Source organism: Mesoplodon densirostris, chromosome 7 (assembly GCF_025265405.1).
Source record: "Mesoplodon densirostris isolate mMesDen1 chromosome 7, mMesDen1 primary haplotype, whole genome shotgun sequence".
NCBI classification, from domain to species: Eukaryota; Metazoa; Chordata; class Mammalia; order Artiodactyla; family Ziphiidae; genus Mesoplodon; species Mesoplodon densirostris.
Window position 1 is genome coordinate 47,185,772 of NC_082667.1, and position 23,027 is coordinate 47,208,798.

Below are 23,027 nucleotides of genomic sequence, written 5' to 3' on the forward strand. Positions count from 1 at the left end.
GATTTCGGTGTATCTTTTGAGGGGGACACAATTCAATTCACAGTTGTTTCATTTTCTTGGCTTGGAATTTTCTGTCACCCAGAAAATATTTGGATATGTTATTGCTCTCTAGCATAAGTAACCAATATCAGCTACCACTTATGGAGCATTTACCACACGCCAAGCACTATGCCAGGTACCTGATCTATTATTTCATTGACTCCTCACAGAAGCACGTTGAGGTAGGTGTTATTATATGCCCAGTTTATAACTGAAAACATAAAGGCTCAGCTGTGTCTCATTTCAGCACCCACTTCTGCACCACTCAGCATACCCAACATGTATGTTGCTTCTAGAGCACCTGTTGTGTGCTTGGTGCTATGCTGGGCCCCAAGGTTACAGCAGTGAACAAGACAGATGTCGTCCTGCCCTCATAGGACATATAGTCTAGTAGGAGGACCTATGCATTAAAGATACACTTTTCTAAGTAACAGTCACTAACCTGCAGTGCTATAGCACCGTCTCCAATCAGGAATTCTTTTCCTCTGCTGTCATTGCCTGAGGTCCGTTGTAGGAACAGTGACTACTGAGATGAAGAGTAGTGAGAAGACCTTCCAAGAAGGAAGGCTCTCACCTCTGCTTTAACCAGAATGCCAATATCTCGTTTAACAAAATGGGCATCTCTGAAAGGTTTTGTGGAACAGAGTTTACCATGGCTACATGATGCTATGGAACAAACATCCCTTAAAGCTTATTCTGTGCTTCTGCATCATGTCCCGTGGGTCAGCTGGGGGCTGTGCTCAGCGTCTTCCTCACATCAGAGCCAGGTCCTGAGGTAGCCTCGTCTGGAACAGTACAGATGGTGGCAACAAAGGAAAAAGAGAAGATGGTGAATCATATACTGGCCTTTAAATGCTTCCAGCCCAATGTGTCAGGTCAGCCCTGTTGCAGGATGAACAGCCTGTAACAAATATGTCTTTTAGGCCAAATGAGTTACGTATGTGAAAGAATAAGTAGGTGTTTACTTTTTGTTAAGCATGAATCCATTCCCTTCCCTGGTCACACATTTACCCCAAAACTCCATGTGAGAGGGGGCTGCCCCCTTCTCTGGTCCCTCCTTCTCAGGCCCTGATGTCCAAGCATCAGCTGAGAAGGAACCTGGGTTCTGTTTCTAGAAACCAAAATAGGAAAGTCCAAATTTGTGAAAGCCATAAATCAGGGGACAGTAATTTATGCTCCTGAACAATTTTCTGAAGCTTCCCTTTAAACAGCAACCTCCCGAGTACACATACGGTATTATTTTAGGTATATTTTATTAACTCACAACTTTTCACGAATGTTCTGTAAAGCAGGGAATGCATTCATTTAAGCCCTGATTCCATAGGTTGGCAGCTTGTCATATTTACTATATATATTTTTTCTTCCCTCAAGTTCCAAAATTGCTTCCCTGAAGTAAACTGGAAAAACTTGGGGGAAGGTATCAGTCGCTACAGTTATTTCTGGTTTTTTGTTTTTTGTTTTTTCCTGTTCCAGTTAACGGCTATTAACAATGAGAGATTCCCACGACAGCCTCTCACCCAGAGGCCCATCTTCACAGCAGCAGGAGCGCCAAGGACGTTCCGTTCTAATTACTCAGAGGATCCATTAGCCTGGATGAGTGCTCAGGTTATGTTAGCTCACCGCAGGATGCTCAGTGCCTCGGGATCCCCGGGGCAGCCTGTAATTCAGTCGGAAGCTGGAAATGCTTCCACGTCAGTGCAAAGCCAGACCCAGCACTTCCTGGAGCTTCCCACCTTCCTGCCTTCTTTTGTGCCTCAGGACGGGGTGGTAGAACATGACACCAGCTGTCAGAGCCAATGTCTCACAGAGCAGCCTTCATTTTGGGGGTGGGGGGAAGGGTCTAACTCCTTCTCATGGAGAAAAGATTAAAACAGATCCAACTGTGGAATACAGAGAGCTCCTCGGCACCCAAATTACTACCCCATTCACCCAGAAAGGGCCGTCAGGAAACCAGAGAGATTGGCACACTTAACAGCCCCTCTCAGACTTACCATATTGGTCAAGGTCAGATAGATATGAAGAGTCACATGTCTACAGGGCTTTACAGTGTGCAGAGTGTGTGTGAACTTGCCTTGCTTCATCCTCACAGCCACTCCGTAATGGAGAAGCCATTGTGCCCATTTTACTGAAGAGAAGACTAAGACACCGAGAATTGAAGAGACTTGTCCCAAATCCCACACCTAAAGGAGCCACATTTCCATGCTCCAAGAGATGTGTGTTTATGGGCCTCCCTGGTGGCGCAGTGGTTAAGAGTCCGCCTGCCGATGCAGGGGATACGGGTTCGTGCCCCAGTCTGGGAGGATCCCATATGCCGCGGAGCGGCTGGGCCCGTGAGCCATGGCCGCTGGGCCTGCGCATCCGGAGCCTGTGCTCCGCAACGGGAGAGGCCACAACAGTGAGAGGCCCACATACCGCAAAAAGAAAAAAAAAAAAAAAAGAGATGTGTGTTTAAATCTCACCTCTACCTTCACACCTCTTCCATCTTAATCTCATCTATAGAATGGGGATGATGCCTGTCTGAGAGTGTTGCATGAGAATTAAGATAATGTGCATAAAGGGACAGACAGGGTTCCTGAGATATTCAAAAGCCCGATGGATGGATGGATGGATGGGTAAGTGAGTGAGCGAGTGAATATTGCCCTTTTGCGACTTGTATTCCCTTTCAGGCTGCCCTTGATCTCACCCTATTGAATACTAGCTCTTGCAGGGAACGTGGAAAACTGCTAGTTCCAACTGTGCATCACCAAAGAACTCTATTTTGCCCTCACTCAGTGACCCTCATACTGCAAGATTTTCTACCAAACTTTGACTGCCTTCCCGTTTCACCAAAAACACACGTAACTGTAAATCCTAGTTCCTGGCAAACATGCATATTAACTTGGTATAAGTCTTGATATAAAATACAAATTAATAATTAGCTACTAGTGTTTACTGAGCACTTACTATAAGCCAGGTTCCTCCCTGGACATTTTGCTAGCATTTGGACCCAGGCGGTCTGACTGCCGGGCCTGCACTCCTAACCATGAACTACACTAACTCAGCAACGCTATGAGCTGCCATTTTTTGGGAACTAACTACATGCCAGCAGGCACCACAGTGAACTCTTTAAATATGCATTGTCTTAGTTGATCCTTAGAGCGAAGGCATGAAGCAACTGGTGTCAAGTTCTCCATTTTACAGATGAGGAACTGAAGCTTGAAGAAGGGGTAACCTATCCACAGCCACACAGCCAGCAAGGAGCTAAGGCAGGATTTGAACCCAGTGCTGTGGCTGCAAAGCACGTACATTTAACCCCCCGTCTATGCTACCTTCCCTCTGCCACTTCTCTAAAACTTCACTTGAGTCACTTGCAGCTTTATCACTTTCAGTGATCTGTTTTATTGGAAGTAGTCCCTGAAAATCCCCACGCCAGCCTCAGGGACTCCTGTGGGCCTGAGGTCTCTGGTGAGACTAAGCAGGTGTGGGTAGCTGCGCCTCCCATGGCACCTAGATATGCTTCCTGAAGCCGCTAAGAAGGAATGCCGAGGAGTGAGTGTCTGCATTTCTCACTTGAGAAATGAGAAAGTGAGATAAGAACCAACCATAGCAGCAGAACCAACCCCATCACCATGTGTTGCTGGAGAAAATAGTGCCCCACTCTTCGAGTGGAAGTGGTTAAACCTGAAAGTAGATTGCTGAGGACATCTAAGAAGTTTTCTTCCCCGGAAGTATCTTCTTCTTGAGCTGGTCTAGATACAGTTCCACCAGGAAATTTGGCAAGCAACCCCCTAGGGTCCTACTGGAACCTGCAGTCCATTTGTTTATCATCATAATCCCTCACTCTGCACATTTTACTTCCTCACCAACATGCATCAGAGAAAAATATTTCATTAGTGGCCCCAGTGTGCATCTCTGGTACATTTCAGTCCATATCCCTAGCTGTCTGTTGGGAACTAGATCCATGGAGAGAACAGGCAATCTGGGTCAGTAGAGAGAGCCCTGGACTCAGGACCTTGGTTCAAGCAGGTTCTGCTGCTTATGAGCTGTGTGACCTCAAACAAGTCACTTCACCTCTCTGGACTTCAATGTCCTCGTTTATAAAGTGAGGTCTTTGGACTAGATATCTCAGAATCCTCATCCAGGGTGATCCTTTTGGGATGATTTGTAGCTGCAAGTTACGTGATAGACGGAAGTGCACTTTGAGAAGTGATTAAAATCTGTTAATACATTTCAAAAGGTTTTATTTTTGCAGTATGATCTCTTCTGAGAACAAAATTATATATGCAAAAAGAAAGGAGTCTTTTGAAATTTTAATAGCTCAAATTTAACTGTAAAAGTATTCATTTGAAGTGTCCCTCTGCCCTCTTCTTATCTTCAACAAAGAGAGCCTATTTTAATGTACCAGATTATTTCCACAATCACACTTTTCCTGTGTTTAGAATTAACTGCATCAGAGCTTTGCTAAGGTCTAAAATGGTGCCTGTGTTTTACCCCTTAACATGTGAGCTTTTTGCTGAATGTAATTACTAAGCCTCTATCTGGTAAAGGCAAAGTTGAGAACAGGAGTTGTTCGGCTGAGTTACTTTTCCAAAACAGATCAGGGTCAAGAGCTGCTAAAGGCCAGGAATGCGTCATTGGGATTAATTAATGTGGGTAAATGACTTCCCCAAGGTCACTCGATGAGTCATCATTGAGCCTTGGGCTGAGACCTGGTTTTTCCAGCGGGAAAGAATTGGCCTCTTTGTTAGCATTGTTGTTCCATGTGACTAGCTCTGGATGACCTGAGGAGAAGCTGCTTATGAATATGAGAGCAGCAGCTGTGGAAAAACAGAAGCTGGTGAAGAGTAACAGCCCTAACAAGACCTCCGCAGGCCACACCTTAGAGCAGCAGCTGGTTTGGAGGTACAGGGGGTGGTTCTTTGAAAGCGTCCAGATGTATAGGCTCACCTTGGCCCACTTACCCTTCTACCGACACCAAGACAGGTACCACTATTTAAACTTCAGGATGGCTTGAAGCATCCTGAACTTCAGTCCTTGGAGTTCATTATTATCAACACAGTGTGATTTTTCCAAACTCAAACTGCCTGGAGATGATCCTTAGCGACAAGTTCCAAAAAGCCAATCCGATACTTGGTTTTGTCTTGATTGATACAACTGAGTGCCCCATGATCATTTCAGAATGGCACAACAAACTCCTGGAACTTTTTCTCAAACCTAATGAATAAGTTAATTCAAAGACACACATCGCCCCCAGTCAACATGCTGGAAAGAGCCCTGCAACTCCCAAGTCTTAGGCTCTGGGGTTTTCCTCCCCACTGGCCTGTCCACTGCCTTCCTACTTGCATTTCCCCACTCTAAGCCACAGGCACAGCCCAGCACCACCCAGCCCAGCACACTGATCCCTTGAGCATGATACAACATAACACACATTAAAGTTTCCTTCACTCCAACTTTATTCAGCACCTTTCATCTTCAACCCTCAACCTTCAACCATCCTCATAGTTCACTTACTCCTCCACTTATTCAGAAACTATGTATGAGCATCCATTATGGACTAAGTCTGGGCATACGGTGGTCAACAACAACAGAATAAATGTTCATCTTACCCTGATGAAGCTTACAGACTAACGGGGGAAAGATATTAACCAAATAGCCACACAAATAACTGTAATAGGTTTGTGGATGTAGGTATGGGGTACTTTGAGAATATATAATGAGGAGCCCCAGCTTTGACTTGGAAGTCATCAGAAGAATAAGTAGAAATTAACTAAACATAGAGTGAAGAGAAGCAGGGGGTACCAGGCAGAGGGAACAGTATGTGAACTTGCCCTAGAGTAAGAAAATCGTGGCACGTGGAGGAATGGAAAGAAGGCCAGTGCAGCCGATGACTGGAGAATGAAATAAGGATGAAGAGGTTGACAAATGCCAGGCCACACTGGGCTTTGCCGGTAGACCATGCTAAGGACTTGGGTCTTCATTCCAAGAACCATGGAAAGACATGAAGGATATTTATCACAAGGGATAACACAGTAAGGTTTTGGAGTTCCCTGGTGGTCCAGTGGTTGCGACTCAGCGCTTTCACTGCTGTAGCGCGGGTTCAATCCCTGGTCAGGGAACTAAGATCCCACAAGCCACGGCCAAAAAAATCACACGGTAAGGCTTTGATTTCAAGAACATCACTCTTTCTACTGTGTAGAAAATAGGTTAGATAGAGACAAGAGAGGATGTTACAAAGTTATTTTGGTGCTTTAAGGAAGAGCTATTGGGAGCCTGGGCCAGGTAGGTGGTGTCATGGATGAAATAAAGTGTATGAACCAGGAGCTAATTACAGAGTAGAAAGGAAGGACTTGGCAAGGGGTTGTATAAAAGGGGAGAGGACAGTGTCAAGGCTGCTTCCAGGGGTCTGGGGTTGTTAAACTAGATGTATGGGGGTAATAGTCACTGAGAAAGGGAGCAAGAGAAAAGAATCAGGTTTGTCTTGGATTTTCATTTTGTCTTGTCTTTGAGTCATAGTGATGCAAGTTTAGATCATAAATTTGGTTTTGGACAGGTTAAGTTTGAGGTACCTTTGAGACATACAAATGGAGATGTCAAGCAAGCAGTTAAAGATAAGGATCTAGAACAATGGCTCTAAAGCCAGGGTCACATTTGCTCCCCAGGAGACATTTACCAATGTCTGGAGACATTTTTGGTTGTCACAACAGGGTGTGGGGTGCAACTGGCATCGAGTGGGTAGAGACCAGGATGCTGCCAAACATTCTGCAGCACACAGGACATCCCCACCCCTTGCAGCAAAGGGTTATCCAACCCAAAATATCAACAGTGCCCAAGGTGAGAATCTCTGGTCTACAGATATTTGAGAGTCACTGGCCAAAAGCCTTGGGCACCGATGAGATTATATAGAGAAAGAATAAGAGTGAGGAGGAGAATGGGATAGTGCAAGTTTTTGAGGAACTGTAACACCTGATAGGAGGATGACCCAGCATAAGGGACTAAGAAGAAACGGCCTGAGAGGCAGAAGAAAACTCACAGAGAGGGGAGTCGCAGAAGCCAGAGGTTGGGTGGGGAGTGGTTTACAAAGTGTCAGATGCTGCTGAGAAGCCAAAGGACACGGGGACTAGAAAGCTGCTGCCATTTAGGGATGTGGACGTCATCGGTGGCCTTGGCAAGAGCAGTGCTGGCAGCACAATATTAACAAAAGACATGTTTCAGGGGAAGATGAAAAAATGGAGGCGGCTAGTGTAGACAATACTTTCAAGAAGTTTGGCTATGGAAGGAAGGAGAGAGAAAGAACAGTCTCAACAAGGAGCGTGAAAGTCAAGAGTAGTTTGGGCTTTGGTGGTATTTTTCTTGTTTTGTTTAAACTTTTTATTATGGAAAATGTCTAACATGTATAAAGTAAGCAGACTGTTATAATGGACCTCTCTGTACCCTACATTCTGTGAACTCTGGATTATTCTGTTCCTCAGGAGAGTAAGTTTTGTTCTAGGAAGGACTTAACTTAGCCAGACTCAAATTCCAAACTCTGTCCCTACTGGTCTGCAGACATGGAAATCTCTGCTGGGTTCTTTCAGCATTCAGCTGCAACTCTTTTTTTCTGTTTTTTTTTTTTTTTTTTTTTTTGCCAGGCCCTTGGGTATGCATACTTGAGTGGTCAGCCAGTGATTTGGGCAGGTTTTACACACAGACTTGGAAGTTCATCCTCTCTGCATCTCCTTCCCTTGCAGAACTTTCCCCTTCACTTCCTGACTGCTCTTCCAGCTCCAACTCACTTCTCTGACACCTCATGCTAGTAAGACTCTGGCTTTCTGCTGCCCCAAGTTGCTTGCAGATTAGACCCCTCTCAGGCCAAAGCTGCAAATTTGCAGATCTCAAAGGATATAATTCCTGCTTTCGAAGGTAGATTCCCGTCCAGTGTCTGCCTGCTTTTGGCCAACTTCCATTGCCTTAATTTAAAATAATTTTGTAACATAACAGTAACATAAATTGTTTAACAATTAACCATCTCATCATTGTTATCTGCAGAAATGTTATTCTGTCCAAGTGACTCTGTCACTACCAGGAGCCAGAAGTTTTTAAGATGATGGACTTGGGCATATTTTAGAGTTAATGGAAAATCTAGTAGAGTGAGAGATTGAGAGAGACAGAGAGAGGGAGGAGGGATAATCAACAGTGTCAGGCTCTGTCATTTTCACTGGAACAAGAGGAATGAAGAGGTTGGCTGTGGATGCAGAAGTTTGTAGATTCACTGGTAGGAAACTGACAGAGATGCTTCCTGTGACATCAGAGACAAGGTCACTAGGGCAGTGGCGGGGGGCGAAGATGAGGCAGTTGGAGGTTTGAGGACAGAGGATTTTGAAACAGTCTTTGCAAAGAGTGGAAAGAGTGAATTTTGACCAGAGAAACTCTGTAGGCACAGAGGTTGGTCAGTACTGAGAGTCTATGCAGGTTGACAAGGATGAGTGAGTGGATGGTGGCACTGATCAGTCTGCCCTGTAGTAGGATTGTTTCCATCTGCCTTCGGCTGCCTGGGTGGAGATGCCCAGGGAGCAGAAAGTGGGTTTCCTCAAGGGGTGAGAGTTTTATAAGACTGGTGAGACCAAAGAGCAGGGCCATGGGTGTTTACAGTATTGACAAGGGCATGACTTAAATAATGGGTCACAAAATTCAGTAACTGTTAATAACTGTTAACTGCTAATAAACTGTTGAGTAAAATATGTCTCATCTTCCTACCCTTACAAATATGCCTTCATGATTGTCTGGAAGGCCAAGTTTGAATTAGAATTCTCAGACTCTAAAACTGGCTCAAGGCTGGCAGCCCACCCCTCTTCCTATCCCCAGCTCCATCCCCCACTGCAAGAGGCCATGTGTATGAGTGTCTGGACATCACAACCCACACTCCCAAGTACCAGTCATAGCCCCAGGCTTAGGGATCCACCCACTGCAGTGTAGTCTGTACTTGGAAGGAGGGACCCAGAGAAAAGACTCACAGAGTCCCTAAAAGCAGCCTTGAGACCACTCAATCAGAGAATTCTGGGGTCCTGTGTGCCTGATCTAGAGAGAGGAAGGAAGGTACAGGCTCTGTGAACACAGGCTCCAGGTGGGTACATCCCTCGGCCCCATGGACCTCTTTGCCCTCTGGAGGGGACGAGTTGGAGGAAAACCAGAGCAGGGCTCTCTACATTGCTGGGGCTTTGGGCAGGGACCCCTTTTGCCCAGGTCTATGGTGAAAAATTAACTGATGCAATGATACACAGTACTTGTAGTCTTTGCTCTGTTTCTAGTCTGACTGGTTTCTCTGTGTGTATGTGTTTTTCTTTTCCCAGTGGGCTGTTTATCACCATTCATGACAAGGGCCATCTTGCAACAATGCTGAACTCTTGGCCAGAAGATAATATTAAGGTATGGCCCTGTTTTCTTTGATACTGCTCTATTGTTGGATGAATCCTTTCAGCCTGGACTAGAGTCATTCTCAGCTATGAAATGGGCCATTACAACACTGAAGGCAAGACACTGCATCCCTTCCCCAGGCCCAGACCATAGACCAGTTACAGCCAAGCACAAATGCACCACGGAGTAAAGGCTTGCATTAACCAGGCATCCGTGTGAAAATGTCTATTAGTAGTAGTAGTAGTAGTAGTGCATGTATTGAGTACCTGCTGAATATACACTGCCAGTTTCCATGGTGGATTCAGGGAAAAATCCAACATAGACCCTCTTCTCAAGTGGCTGACTTTTCATGAGGAAAATAAGACAGAGACACAAAAGATTAACAGGTGGAAGCTGATCAGAGATAAACAAGGCACCTGAAGAGCTGGGGGTGTTCAAGGAGGCCAAGATTACTTTTAGCCTGAAGGGGATCTGGGAAGACTTCCTGGAAGGGGTGACATTGGAGCAAGGCCTTGAGTTGAGGGGTAGAGTTTGGATGGTCAGGCGTTGGAAGGACTAAGATGGAGGGCAGGGACATTCTGCACCAAGAGAAAAGGTTTATGATGAGAGATGTCTTCACACCTAGCTGTACACTGCAGTGTATGTGTTGGGCGGGGGGGAAGGGACGCATATGCAGAGTGACAAAATGAACCTGGCACTGTTTCCTGGAGCATCAATTTTACTTGAAACATTTAAGGAAACTTTTTTATATGTAACAAACAGGATATAATATAGAATGCAAAATTGGTGAAGCTTTGTAGAAACATGTTAGCCTCTGGCTGTGTCCCCAGATCTCCTCCTGTCATGGGGACTTCTGTGGAAGAGTTTCAGGGACTCTGGATTCTAAGATCATTATCACTTCTGCAAACAAACGGGTGAAGCAAAATTACAGAACATCTGCTGGCTGCTTGGTGAGGGCATTTCTGGCACTCGAGCAGGGGAGGGGTTGGACCTGACCAAGCCCAATATATGTACCTCTCGGGGCAATGCTGGAAGGCTGAGAGTTGTTTGCTCTCAGGCCCTCCCTCCCTCCATCCCTGCCAGTTCCCTGGGCCACCTCTATCCACCAGGCACTGAGTACAGCTTCTCTCTACCTACCTCTCCTTGTGTCCCACCCACTTCTGGCCCTCTCGGGGGTGTGGCGACATTCAGAACCAGAGCCAGTAGGGCAAGACCTTGGCTCTCAGCAGCCAGGCCTGAGCCACAGCTGAGGCCCTTGGACTCCAGTCCTGGCCTCGGTGAAGAACTCAATTCTTACATCTCTGTCTGGGTGTGATGTGCCCTGTGCTCTTCTTTCCTGCCTATCTGCTTAGACTCTGGTTACATGCAGGCCTTGGCCCTGCACGTTTTGGTCCCAGTCCCAGAAGAAGCAAGTTTCCAAGGTATGTCTAGGATGAATCTATAATAAAATCTTGAGCACATTAAGGGAAACCAGCTCACTCGATGGGAAGTTAACTCCAGCCTTCCCTGCGGGGACATGCTCTGAGGTCCTACAGACTAATCTTTCCTCCTTCCTGGACGGTTCAGCCGTGGTGAAACTTGTCCACAGTAGGCACTCAGTAGATGCTTGCTGAGTTGAATGAACTCAGTAGATGGAGACGATGAACATCTTCCAGGTGCCAGGCCCTGTGCCAGGAGCAGGGAGATGGGGTCTGCACTAACATCTATGGTGCCTCTGTGCAAGCTATGAGGAGTTAAAAAATAAGATGAAAAGACACCCCATTTTCACCAGTAAGAGAAAAGCACTGCTTCCTCTAGGCTGGCACAGGGCCTTGGTGAGGGGCTCATGGGCTGGATTTCAGGTCCCCATCACTCCTCTTGTCAGGGCGTAACTTTACAAAACTGCACCCGGGGCTCTGCTTTGATTAGTGTAGAATGAGAACACAGACCCAGACCCCACATTGCTTCACTCTGACTGAAATCAAGATATGAATTCAAAATAGAACCTCGGCTGCTAAGTATCCATGGACTTCAACCAACATATTCTGAGAACCTTCTAAGTTCTAAGTGTCTCCAGAGAGATGGAGATGCACCTGTTGTGATTTTAGAGAAAGAGAAATGAGGGCTTTGGGGTCAGCCTGGGAGAGGTGGAACTCGGCAGGCCTCAAACAAGGAGAAGCATCCAGAGCCTCTAGGAAAAGCATAAGTTACATGAGTAGATATCTGGGCCAGTGCATCTAATTCAGTTGCATTCAACAGCCATTTAGTAACATCTGTTCTGTAAGAGTTCCCTGGGGGTTCAGGGATAAAGAAGGTGCACAGGCCCCACCTCAAGGAGCTTGCAGGCTAGTTAGAGAGACTGACCTGGAAACAATTACAGTAGACTGTCTGTGCTGCCGAAGACAGGAGCCCGAGGATGAGGAGCAAACAGGGTGACTTGCTGGCCACTCACCCTGCAGTATCCCGGAGTAGACAGGTGAATGCCTGAGGCCACCTCTCCCCCTCCACCCTATACTCGGGTTTCACTTTGGAGGAGGCCAGAGGTCAGTCTCAGAAACTACGTAGAAGAGTCAGCTCTGGCTTTGCAACCAGGCAGGCCTGAGTTCTAGTCTTGAATCTTCCATTTACCTGCTGTGTGTGCGGATAACCTCTCTGATCTCACAACAGGAGATTGTGAGGATTAACTATGATAAAGTCTGTACAACACTGAAGGTCACTTGAATGGCCACTGTCATTGCTGGAGGTGGACAAGGCGGCTGTAGCACACACAGCAGTGCAGGGAAGAGACTGCAGATGCCTAAGGGTGGCCGAGGAGGGGGTCCCCTTACCAGGGAACCACAGACCACAAAAGGGCAGCCAGCCGATTTGGTCCCTAGAGATGTTTGATTTAAAGTGACTTTTGAAATTTTTGAATTCGTGGACAACATTTTAAAATTCAGAGACTTCATTTGAAAAAAAAACTTTTTTTTAAACCCTGGATTTCTGACTTCTCTAGAAAAACCAGGAGCTCTGAATATTGGGCGCATAGTTTGGCATGTGTACAAGTCAAAGAGGACTGATCAGGTTGCCCCTAGTCCCTACCCTGCCCCATCACCGGCCTTTTTCTGGACGGTCCTTCTCTCTCACTCCAGGACTGCCCTTTCAAAGGTTCAGAATGTTCTAAGCCACAGTTTTTCTTGTTTATTGGTGTGTTTTCTCCAGTTACCTTTAAAAGAGGAGATGAAGAACTCCTTCCCTAAGTAGGGAATCTCTGCTCATTATCCCTTTCATGGTACTTTGGTGCTAATGGAGTCTCCCTTTCAGTATTTCATTTGATTTTCACACTGTGATCAGAGTGGAGTAAAGATACACTACCAAACGTAAAATAGCTAGCTAGTGGGAAGCAGCCGCATAGCACAGGGAGATCAGCTCGGTGCTTTGTGACCACCTAGAGGGGTGGGATAGGGAGGGTGGGAGGGAGGGAGACGCAAGAGGGAAGAGAGATGGGAACATATGTATATGTATAACTGATTCACTTTGTTATAAAGCAGAAACTAACACACCATTGTAAAGCAATTATACTCCAATAAAGATGTAAAAAAAAAAAAAAAAAAGAGTGCTTCTGAAACCCCCCAGGTGGGTCTTGGAGAAGCGGTAGGGTAGGGGCGTGACTCTTCTCAGATGAGCAAGCTGGTGTTAAGTGGTACCCACAGTCATCCACAAGTAACTGATGATGCCACCCAGAGCCCTGCTGCTGAGCCATCGCTTCCCCAGCTTCTGAATAGGGCAGGCAGGCAGAGTTTTTCAAGGCACAGGTATCTCTGGACGCTGATGTTGTTGGCTGGGGGGGAGGGGTAGTTCAGAGAAGCTTCTGAAACAACTCAGAAGATAAAAGCTGAGTTTCTGTGGCTTCCCAGCCAGAAAGCGGAACTGCAAACTGAGATGTAATAGGAGTAGGCTGTGAGGGAAGTGAGGCCAAAGCTCAGGTCTTGGGGACCATGAAGTTTTGTGGGCCCCTCTTGCTCCGGGAGGATGGGCCAGCCTGACCCACCCAGAGCTTTCCAGCATAAATCACAAAGGGGAGTGAGAACTGCTTTTCTGACTCTTTCCCACAGAGACCATTTCCCAGAGCCAGGAGGAATGATCAGCTCAGAAAAGCCCTCCCAAGCTTTCCCAAGGTCCTAAATCTCTTCTTCATCCCAGTCCCAGCAGCTTTGGGGAGGAGGTGCTGGGAGGTGGCCGAGTACTGGAGCCAAAGGAGCATCCCCTGCCTCTGGGCACCAGCCACTTAGGCCTTTAAACTTGGACCAGATGTTAGTGCTAATTGCCTGCCTGTCATGCACACACCCACCATGGGTTAAACCCCACTCGGTGTTAGCAGTTGGATTTCCTGGGAAACATTCTCTGAGATGGAGGTTTGCATATTAGGCAGTGCTCTTGGGATCAACACCTCTAGAAGGAAAGGAAGCAGGACAGGGAAAAGGGAGAGAGGGTGGGCTAAGTGGGAGCCATCGGAAGAACCAGCTGAGTGCACTAGGAGGCTCCTGAGCAGGGATGGTCCTTCAGAGCCATCCTGAGTTGGGCCAAGGGATCTGGGCCTTGGTACCCCTGCGTCCATCATTCATTGGTTGTGGGCTGCTGCCCTGGGAACGGGGTGTGACTTCGGTCAAGGTGGCTCTCTTCAGTTGAGGAAAGTCCCAAGATAGGCTCATAGCTGAGGGTACCACTGGGGGAATAACCCCTTCGTTCCTAAAAGGGGAATCTGGGCGGCACAGCACCCTGTCCACCTCACCAGCATTCTGCTGAGTGTTCAACACAGACTAACTCACTGACTTCTCCCAGTGACCCTCCAAGAGGCAGGGGTTGTTATCATCCCCATTTTATAGACAAGGAAGCTGAGAGGTTAGCTCAGCTTTGCTCATGAGGGATGGAACCAAGATGTGAGACCACGGACTGTGCATTATTTATGTTGTGGAGAGAGAGACAAAAGGAGGAGGCAAGGGATGGATAAGCGGGAAGGAAGGAACAGCAGGAGGAAGGAGAGGGCCTCAATCCAAGGAAACCAGAGCCAGAGCAATCAAGGAAGCGTGATCCTCCGATCAGTCCTGGGTCAGCCCCATTGGGTCCACCTAGGCTGAGGGAGGTGGCAGTAAGTCAGAAGCTAGGCAGACAGAGAAGAATGGGCCGCACCATCCCTCAGTCGTCTGAATCTCCTCCTCGCCATCTGAAGTACTACAGAGGGGTTATGAGTTGTCAAAGCCATCCTAACAAGGCAACTGTGATCCAGTCCACTGGTAGCTACTGCTGGGCTCTAAAACCCCAGGATGCTGCTCAAGTTTGCCCTCAGCCTCTTGACCCCGGCTTCTCCAGTGACCCATGGCTCTAGCTCCACTGACGTCATGAAAAACAGGAGGTAGCGTCTTCTCTCTGAACTTGCCCATCTGCTCCAGTTCTGAATTCAGTCCCATGGAGAAGAGCCTTTGCTCTCTGTGTTGGATCTACGACATTGTCCATCGGTTCCTGAGTTCATATCACATTGCAGGCCCCAGGCTAAGTGCTAAAGAATCAAAGAGGACGAGACCCTTTACTTGCCCTTAAAGAGTTGCTATGAAAGACAAGGAAATATATACAACTATAATACAAGGAAGAAAGGGATAGGTGCTGTGGGAGAGGAAAATGCTCTAGGAATGCAGAGTTGGGAGTGATAACTTCCAGAAGGGAAGCTTCATGGACGGAAGTGCCTTTTGAATTGTTCCTTGAAACATGCAAGGATGGTAGGGTTTGGATCAAGGAGGTATAGGGACTGAGGTGTAAAATGGCGTGTAGTCAAGAAAACACACACTTTATAAAGATTCACAGCATTTCAGTTTGGATGCAGCGTGGAGTGGATAAAGGGGAAATTCAAAGAGCAGGTTGGGCGTAGACCACGGAAGGCCTCAAATGTCAGTCGGGGATGTTTGAGCTTTATTTTATAGGCATCAGGAGCCATTGGAGGTTTGGAAGCAAGAACGTGACAAATCTGGGTGTGCTTTGGAAAAATGAAATGGAGTAGGGAGACTCCAAGAATAGAAAGACCAAGCAGGGGACCACTAAAGTGGTCAAGTGAGATGCAGATGGGCTGGTCTAAGGTTAGCAATAGAGATGAAGATCATGAAACAGGTGAGAAAAATTGAAGCAGGTCAAATCAGCAGAACTTGGTGACCAATTGACTGTGGTTGACTGATGACAGAAGAAGTCAAAGTAGATTGGACAGTTTTGAGCCTGGGAGATAGGAGGTAACAGAGCGAGGGAGGACAGCAGAAGTGGAAAGTTGAAAAGGAGAAAAAGGGAAAAGCAGATTCATTTGGTAAAGGACTTGGAGGACTGGAGAGGACTATTGGACATCCAAGTGGCGATCTCTGGCAGCTGGTGAGCTGTAAGTGTTTGCTTAGAGATGACAGTATTTGCCATTGGAATGAATGACAATGTCAAGGTTAGAATGCTGTTGAGTTTCTCATGGCCAGACTTTCTTAAAAGCTGCCAAGGTCTCCCCTTGGTTTCCTTTTCATTCACTCATTTAACAGATATAATTGTTGCACGGCCTTTCTATGGTGAGGCTGAACTAAAGAGAGATGAAACAATGAAAAATTCTACTATGTAATCTTTGCCCCAAATAATAACCATCAATGTAATCATACAAGCAGTGACCATTTGCCAATCACTGACAAGGCACAAGGCACCTGGTTAAAACGAGACACTTATTATTTCATTTCATCTTTACAACAAGCTGACGAGTTGGACATTATTATTGTTCCCATTTTATGGAAAATTAAAACTCAGAAAAGTTATCTGATGACCCAAGATTACATATTGGTGGGTTATCAAGGAACCTAGATCCAAATACTGGTTATCAGATGCCAAAACCCCTGCCATTAACCTTTAGGCTATTTGGTGAGATTAAATGGACATTTTAAAAAATGTTAAATAAGAACCCAAATGCTATCACCATCAGATTTTTAAATCGCACCTATGCAGGGCTTGGCAAGCAGTAGGTACTTAAGAAATGTTTGCAGAAGGCAGGCAGGCAGACAGGAAGGTTGAGCAGGCCAGGAGCATGGTAGATACAGCAAGTGGCAGGAGCAGTCACACTGGGTTGTAACAGGCAGGATTTGCACTGCTGGAGAAAGAGCAGAAGGGGACAGGAATATAGAGGCTGAGAGGCTAGAGATTATTGATGAATTCAGAGTGTGTCTGATGGGAGTGAGGCCAGTTCTGCTAGAGGGGGCAATTGTGTGTAGAGTTCCAGAAGGTATGTTGGGTTCCTGTCATTAAAGAGATAAGCCTTTTGGACTCTATTTTATGGACAGTTAGAAGTAACTAAAGGCCTTTGAGCCTGGTTGTGAAGCTGTTGCAATAATCCAGCCATTAGCACTACAGGATGGAGAGTGGATGACAGATGGAGGTGAGACATTCCCTCGGAGGGGTCAGGCATGTAGTCAGGCACCTTTGGACATCCCCAGGCTGGGAGGGTGGCCCTGCAGAGCCCCGCTACCATCTTTTTTTTTTTTTTTTTTTTTTTGGGGCCACACTGCACGGCATGGGGCATCTTAGTTCCCCAGCCAGGGGTCGAACCCATGCCCCCTGCGTTGGGAGCGTGGAGTCTTAACCATCAAACTGCCAGGGAAGTCCCCCCGCTACCATCTTGAAAGGCCCCAGAGTTATAAGGAGACCACCCTGGAGTCGTAGCTGATTTCCCCTGTTGAACTCCATGTCACTCACTGCCCCTCAGCAGAGAGAAATCTAAGAGAATGGGAACCAGAATAAGGAGGCTTTGATTAGGAGGGATGGTAGAGAAATGCCCAGAGTTTGGGCACTGAGGGGTAGCATGAAGGGACAGGATTCACTGGGGAGAGCTGCCAGCAGGGGGTCAGAGGCTGCGGAGAGGGTGGTACCAAGGCGGGACAGGACCTTGCCAAGAGCACAGGTGCTTTTCCCAGCCCAGCGGGGCTGTAGAGAGAGCCCTGAACCAGGTACCCGAAGCTTGATTAGAATCTCGACTTGCCACATACACAAGCAAGGTGCCCTTGGTAAGTCATCTAATATTTCTAAGATAACTGATGTGGAAACATCCAGCGCAGTGCCTGGCGGTGGGCTGATACTTAACAAATATGTACAGAGCGTGAAGGTCCAGGAGCTTCAGTTTGCTCACCTGTGAAACACAGATAACTATCCCAGACGGGCCTCCCTGCCAGGGCGGGGAAAGAGCAAGTGAGATGCAGGACGGGGACACTCGCCCTAGAGGCAGGAGACCAATCTAAGGGGGACAGCACGACCTTCCTGGGTCCGCTGCACTCTCCAGAGCCCCCTTTCCAGCAGTGGAGGTGTGGTTTTACGAGCCTCTACACCTGTTTCTCCCAAAAGGCAGCACAGCCCCGTGTGCTCTCACCCTGGGAGAGAGAAGATTCCATGGAGCCTGTGGGTGCTGGATCATAAACCCTCCCCAGTAGGAGTGGGTCTCCGTCTCTTTATCGCCGGTGCCCACCACTGTACCTGCGTGGAGTAAACTGACCTCTGCGGTGCCCATGGCACCACGCTTGGGGCCAACCAGGACAGCCACAGCTCAGAGCTGATCCTAAGTCCTGACCCAAAGCTGGTTCCAGTGGAGGGCTGGGTGACCCCATAAACTCCACTCATTTAGAGATGGAGGGAACCAGTGCTGGAGAGCCAGTTGAGGTGACCTATAAACAACTTCACCATCACCCTGGTGGGTTCTTCTTAGACTGACATTCAGGGCCCCTTGCAATCTGACTTTCCATTCTCTCCTTTCGTGGGGCCTGAACCCACACACACAGCCTACATTCCCCCCACTTCTACCCTGAACCTTTTTCCTTTTGCATCAAGTACCTTTCTCCCCAGCTGTACCCCTAATGGATAATCTCCACCTGTCCAAGATGTGGCACGTGTGTCCCCTCATCTAAGAAAGGTTGTCCTACAGGAGGTACCTCTCCCTTCTCTCAATCTCTGCTGCCCTTGAGCTGTTCCGCTGCCCTCACACTTTCCCCCCAGAGTCAGTATAACTATACGTGTTCCATCTCTCTTTTGCCCACTAGTCCTTTAGAGGGCTGGGTCCACGCATTCTTGTTTTTATAGATGAGCAAACTGATCCTCCTTCCCCCAGGATTTGGCACACTGTCTTTTGCAAAGTAGGTGTTTCATAAAGATGTATTAAATGAATGAATGAGGGAATGAATAGCTGTCATTATCATATGATTATTTCTGTCGTCACTATCAGCTCCATCAGCATCTGTTAATTCACAGTAGGTAAGCCTGGAACTAGTACTATGTCTAGTACCTACTATGCCTTCGGTGAGTTTTTGCCAAAACACAAAGATAATCCCAGGACAGCTTGAGAACCCTCCTGGTTTCACGTGGAATAGTGACCCTAGCAGATGTCACAAGGAGCTCTGTTTTTTGCAGATTGGATTTATTACACATAGATTGGATTTATTACCCTGTTCCTGCTCCTCCGGAACAGGGCGGAGAGCACATATATGGGTCTCTAAACCCTGGGGCTGTAGTAGCAGCATAAACACTTGTTTTATTATCTCCTTTCATTCTGCCTTCCCACCCTGTCCCCAGCCCCAGATCTCAAGCTGAGAGAGTCTGCTTAATTTCTTTGAGGGAGAATGACTCGGTGTGGGTTCCCTCCGGCTGTTCCTGCAGGAGCAGAACCTCGGAATGCAGGCCGGTGTCTTTCCATCCTCTCACCTCGGCGGGGTTTCTCTCCAGCCCTGCCAGAAAGGGGAGGGGATGGGGGAAGGGCTCACCGCCTGCAGTTGAAAGAATCCTTTGGCCTTATCCCAGACAAGCTGTTTCATCCCGCAGCAGAGGCGGTGGGCGTCCAGTCGGCAGGCCTGACATGCTGTACAAATGAGCACTTTGTCACAGGAGGTGCTGTCCCTGATTGATGGCGTCCTGCTTTGTCTTTCAGGCTGTGGTGGTGACTGATGGGGAGCGCATTCTGGGCCTGGGAGACCTGGGCTGCTACGGCATGGGCATCCCCGTGGGCAAGCTGGCCCTGTACACGGCGTGCGGAGGCGTCAACCCGCAGCAGTGCCTTCCTGTCCTGCTGGACGTGGGCACCAACAATGAGGTAACGCGCTGCCTGGGCCGGGAGCCAGAGGGTGGCAGCTGGGATGGCGTGGGGAGCACCTCTGTGTGGTGGTTCTGTTTACAAAGCATCAGGCCATTTCATTCTGGGGTCCCCGCTGCCAGGACACCTCCCCTACATGGCTGTGATGCCAGGACCTCTCTCCTCCCTGGTTGCCCATCGCACTCTCCCAGTCCCATCCTCTCCCCCCAGCCACTGCTGGGTCTTCTTGCTCCCCTACCTCCTGCCAAGGTACCCCCCTGCGTGGGCTTTCTGTGCTTCCTTATCCCGTGTCCCTAGGCAGCTTCCATTGCCCTCATGGCCTCTCTCTGATCCATGAGTGAAGGAAGCCGCTGAGGCGAGAGTGGCTGCTGGGCTGTTTTTTCAGCATTTTAGAGGCCAGCTACCCCTGTAAAAGGATTAAAACTCAAAGCACCAGGACCAAGGGCTGAAATGTCTGGATCAGGCAGATGAGCATCCTGCAAACCCAGGGAGAGAAACTGACCCGAGCTGTGGCTGAGAGCCACCTGCAGGCTTCCAGGAGGTTTAGGATTTAAGTAGCTCAAACCCCAGCCAAGAGTTTGTCTGCTCTGGGTACCACCACGCTGGGTCACGGTGTTTGTGCATGTCTGCAGTTCTCAGCTCTGTGTCTCTGTATCATGAACATAAAAGAATTTCTTCTTGGTGATATTTATCCCTGGGTTTAAAATCAGTGCATGTCCATCTGAGAAAAACGTTTTCTCATGTTCATTGAGAAAACTCCAGAGAAGTTTCAAAGATAAAATATTAGTCACACAGCCAGGAATAATCATTGTTTACAATTTGGGATATTTCTTTCCAGCCTTATCCCTCTGAAACGTTTATAAAAACAAAATTGAGTTTATATTGCATATACAGTTTTATATCCTGCTTTTTTTTTTTTTTTTTTTTTTTTTTGCGGTACGCGGGCCTCTCACTGTTGTGGCCTCTCCCGTTGTGGAGCACAGGCTCCGGACGCGTAGGCTCAGCGGCCATGGCTCACGGGCCCAGCCGCTCCGCAGCATGTGGGATCTTCCCGGACCGGGGCACGAACCCGTGTCCCCTGCATCGGCAGGCGGACTCTCAACCACTGCGCCACCAGGGAAGCCCTTATATCCTGCTTTTTTTTTTTTTTTTTTTTTTTTTTGTGGTATGCGGGCCTCTCACTGTTGTGGCCTCCCCCGTTGCGGAGCACAGGCTCCGGACGCGCAGGCTCTGGACGCGCAGGCTCAGCGGCCATGGCTCACGGGCCCAGCCGCTCCGCGGCATATGGGATCCTCCCAGACCGGGGCACGAACCCGTATCCCCTGCATCGGCAGGCGGACTCTCAACCACTTGCGCCACCAGGGAGGCCCTATCCTGCTTTTTTAAGTGTAATGTATGTCATGAGTTTTCTCCCAGGTCACTAGGCATTATTCCACAATGTCATTTTCATAGCTGCCTGGCGTATCACAATTCACGTAAGAAACCCTCCACTCTTGGACATTTACGTTGTTTCTAGTCTTCTTGCAAATATAATTGTGCTCTGATACCCGTTTTTGCAGATCAGTCTTTCCATCTCTGATGATTTCCCAAGGATAAATTCCTAGAAAAGGAAATGAAGCAAAGGGAATGGTCATTTTTTAGATTCTCGATTCATATTGTCAAGAAGCTTACACTTATTTGCATTCTGAGTTGATCCTTCTCTAGAAAACTTGTTGTGACTCTGCATGGCCTCCTTCCTCCCTGGATGCCACACAACATCCTCATTTCTAAATAAGAACAAGCACTGTAGCCTCTAATGAGAAGTGATGCTTATTCAGGCTTCATCCACAGATACGGTAAAATGAAGGAGCAGCAGACAGACCTGGCTTCAGAGCTGAGGACTCACAGGGGTGGGAGGGGGATGAGGGAGGACAAGAAGAGCACAAGAAGTGTTGGCCCGGGAAGCAGGGACCCTGGTCCCGGTACCCCTGACAGCCGGGTGAGTCCCTGTACCTGTCTAGATACCATCCCCTCTGGTACAATTAGGGCCTGGACCAGAAAGTTACTAGGTATTCTCCCAGCGCTAAATCTCTTCTCCATATGCCTCCCCACCAGCCTAGGAGAAGGGAGGCTGCATGGTGGCACAGCCTTATAGCTGCTCATTAAGACCCATCTTCAAGGTCTGCTCTGCACTGTGGTTCCCCTCCTCAGCCACACGCCTGGGTTTTGCTGAAATTGTCCCTCAGCCACAAAGGACATGTGTGGAACTGCACAAACGTGGATGAGTATAGCAAACTTTGTGTTAGTTATTATTCCCATCCATCACCTCCTGCCATGTTCCAACTGGATTTGTTTGAGACCGTCCCTCTCTCTCTCTCTCTCTCTCTCTCTCTCTCTCTCTCTCTCCAGAAAGCTGGCTCTAGGCAAGAAGTGGAACGGCTTCAGACTGATTCTTAGGTCATTGCATCCCTTGGAAGGGTGTTGGTTGCCTCTAGCAGATACCTTAGATCCTTTATCACTGAAGGTCCAGCACTCAGCAATGATGTGCTAAAGTTTAGAGTTAGTGCCAACTTGTAGCAAACCCACCAGAAAAGATGGTGAGAAACTATGAGTAATCAGGGCCGGGCCCTTTTCACAGACCACCCTGTTTCAGCCTGACAATAACCCTGTGAGTGGAGCTCAGTTATTACCCTCTTTTTACAGCTGAGGAAACTGAGGCCCAGAGAGATTAATTGGCCCAAGAAGATCTGCTGAAGTGGCAGGAGTGGGTCCTAATCCACATGAGTACTCCTCTCCCCACACCATACCACACTGCCTGCCCGGGTTTTTGTTGCTTTATGAGTAAAGATTATGTCTTGACTTTTAGAATTCTTATTACTAAAGTAACTTTAAAACATTATTCAAAATTTTAAAAGGAGAAGGAAATGGCATTTCTCCCACTATGCTACGTTTGTGCTCCCGTCCGATGTTTCTCTGTGCGTATACATAGATGTAGTTACAGTATTACCTAATTAATCCTACTGTGCCCCTAACTTTGTTCTGATTTCTTCAGTGAAGAGTATTTTGTGGGCACTTTCTCTTTACTTATTTTTTTTTAAGTTTATGAAGTGTTTAGTAGGTGGCAGGCATTCTGCTAGGCTGAGGGAGATAAATGAGAGCCAGGCGTGGGTGGAATCTTTCAGTTGTCAGTGTTTCAACACTGTCACCTAATTGATCATTTTAATGGCTCATGTGTTACGTCTCCTCAGAGTGTCTGCCTCTCCCCCCTGAGGCTTTCCGCCTCTGCCTCAGTTCTCCCTCCTGGGTGTGGAAGGGAGAGAGTTTTGGAAGGACCAGAGGATTCCCCAGCTGAGGGGACAGGGCACAGCCTGACCCGCCATGCAACACCACAGGCGCGAGAGAAAGCAGTGTTCCGCACGCCCAGTAAGACCTATGCCAGCACCTGCAGTGGCCAGGCATAGTTCTGGGCCCTTGTACATTTCAATCTCATTTCATTCTCTCTTTTTTAAAAAAAATATTTATTTATTTTATTTATTTATTTAATTTATTG

At 47.7% G+C, this 23,027-nt stretch overlaps 1 protein-coding gene across 1 annotated transcript in view; it reads left to right on the forward strand.

Moving 5' to 3' along the window:
• ME3 (malic enzyme 3) overlaps positions 1–23,027 on the forward strand; it is a 202,260-nt gene that overhangs the window by 130,234 nt on the left and 48,999 nt on the right. The window contains exons 4-5 of the mRNA XM_060103883.1: positions 9,345–9,420; positions 19,337–19,498. Coding sequence (XP_059959866.1) covers positions 9,345–9,420; positions 19,337–19,498 — 238 coding nt within the window. The remainder of the gene's footprint in view (positions 1–9,344; positions 9,421–19,336; positions 19,499–23,027) is intronic.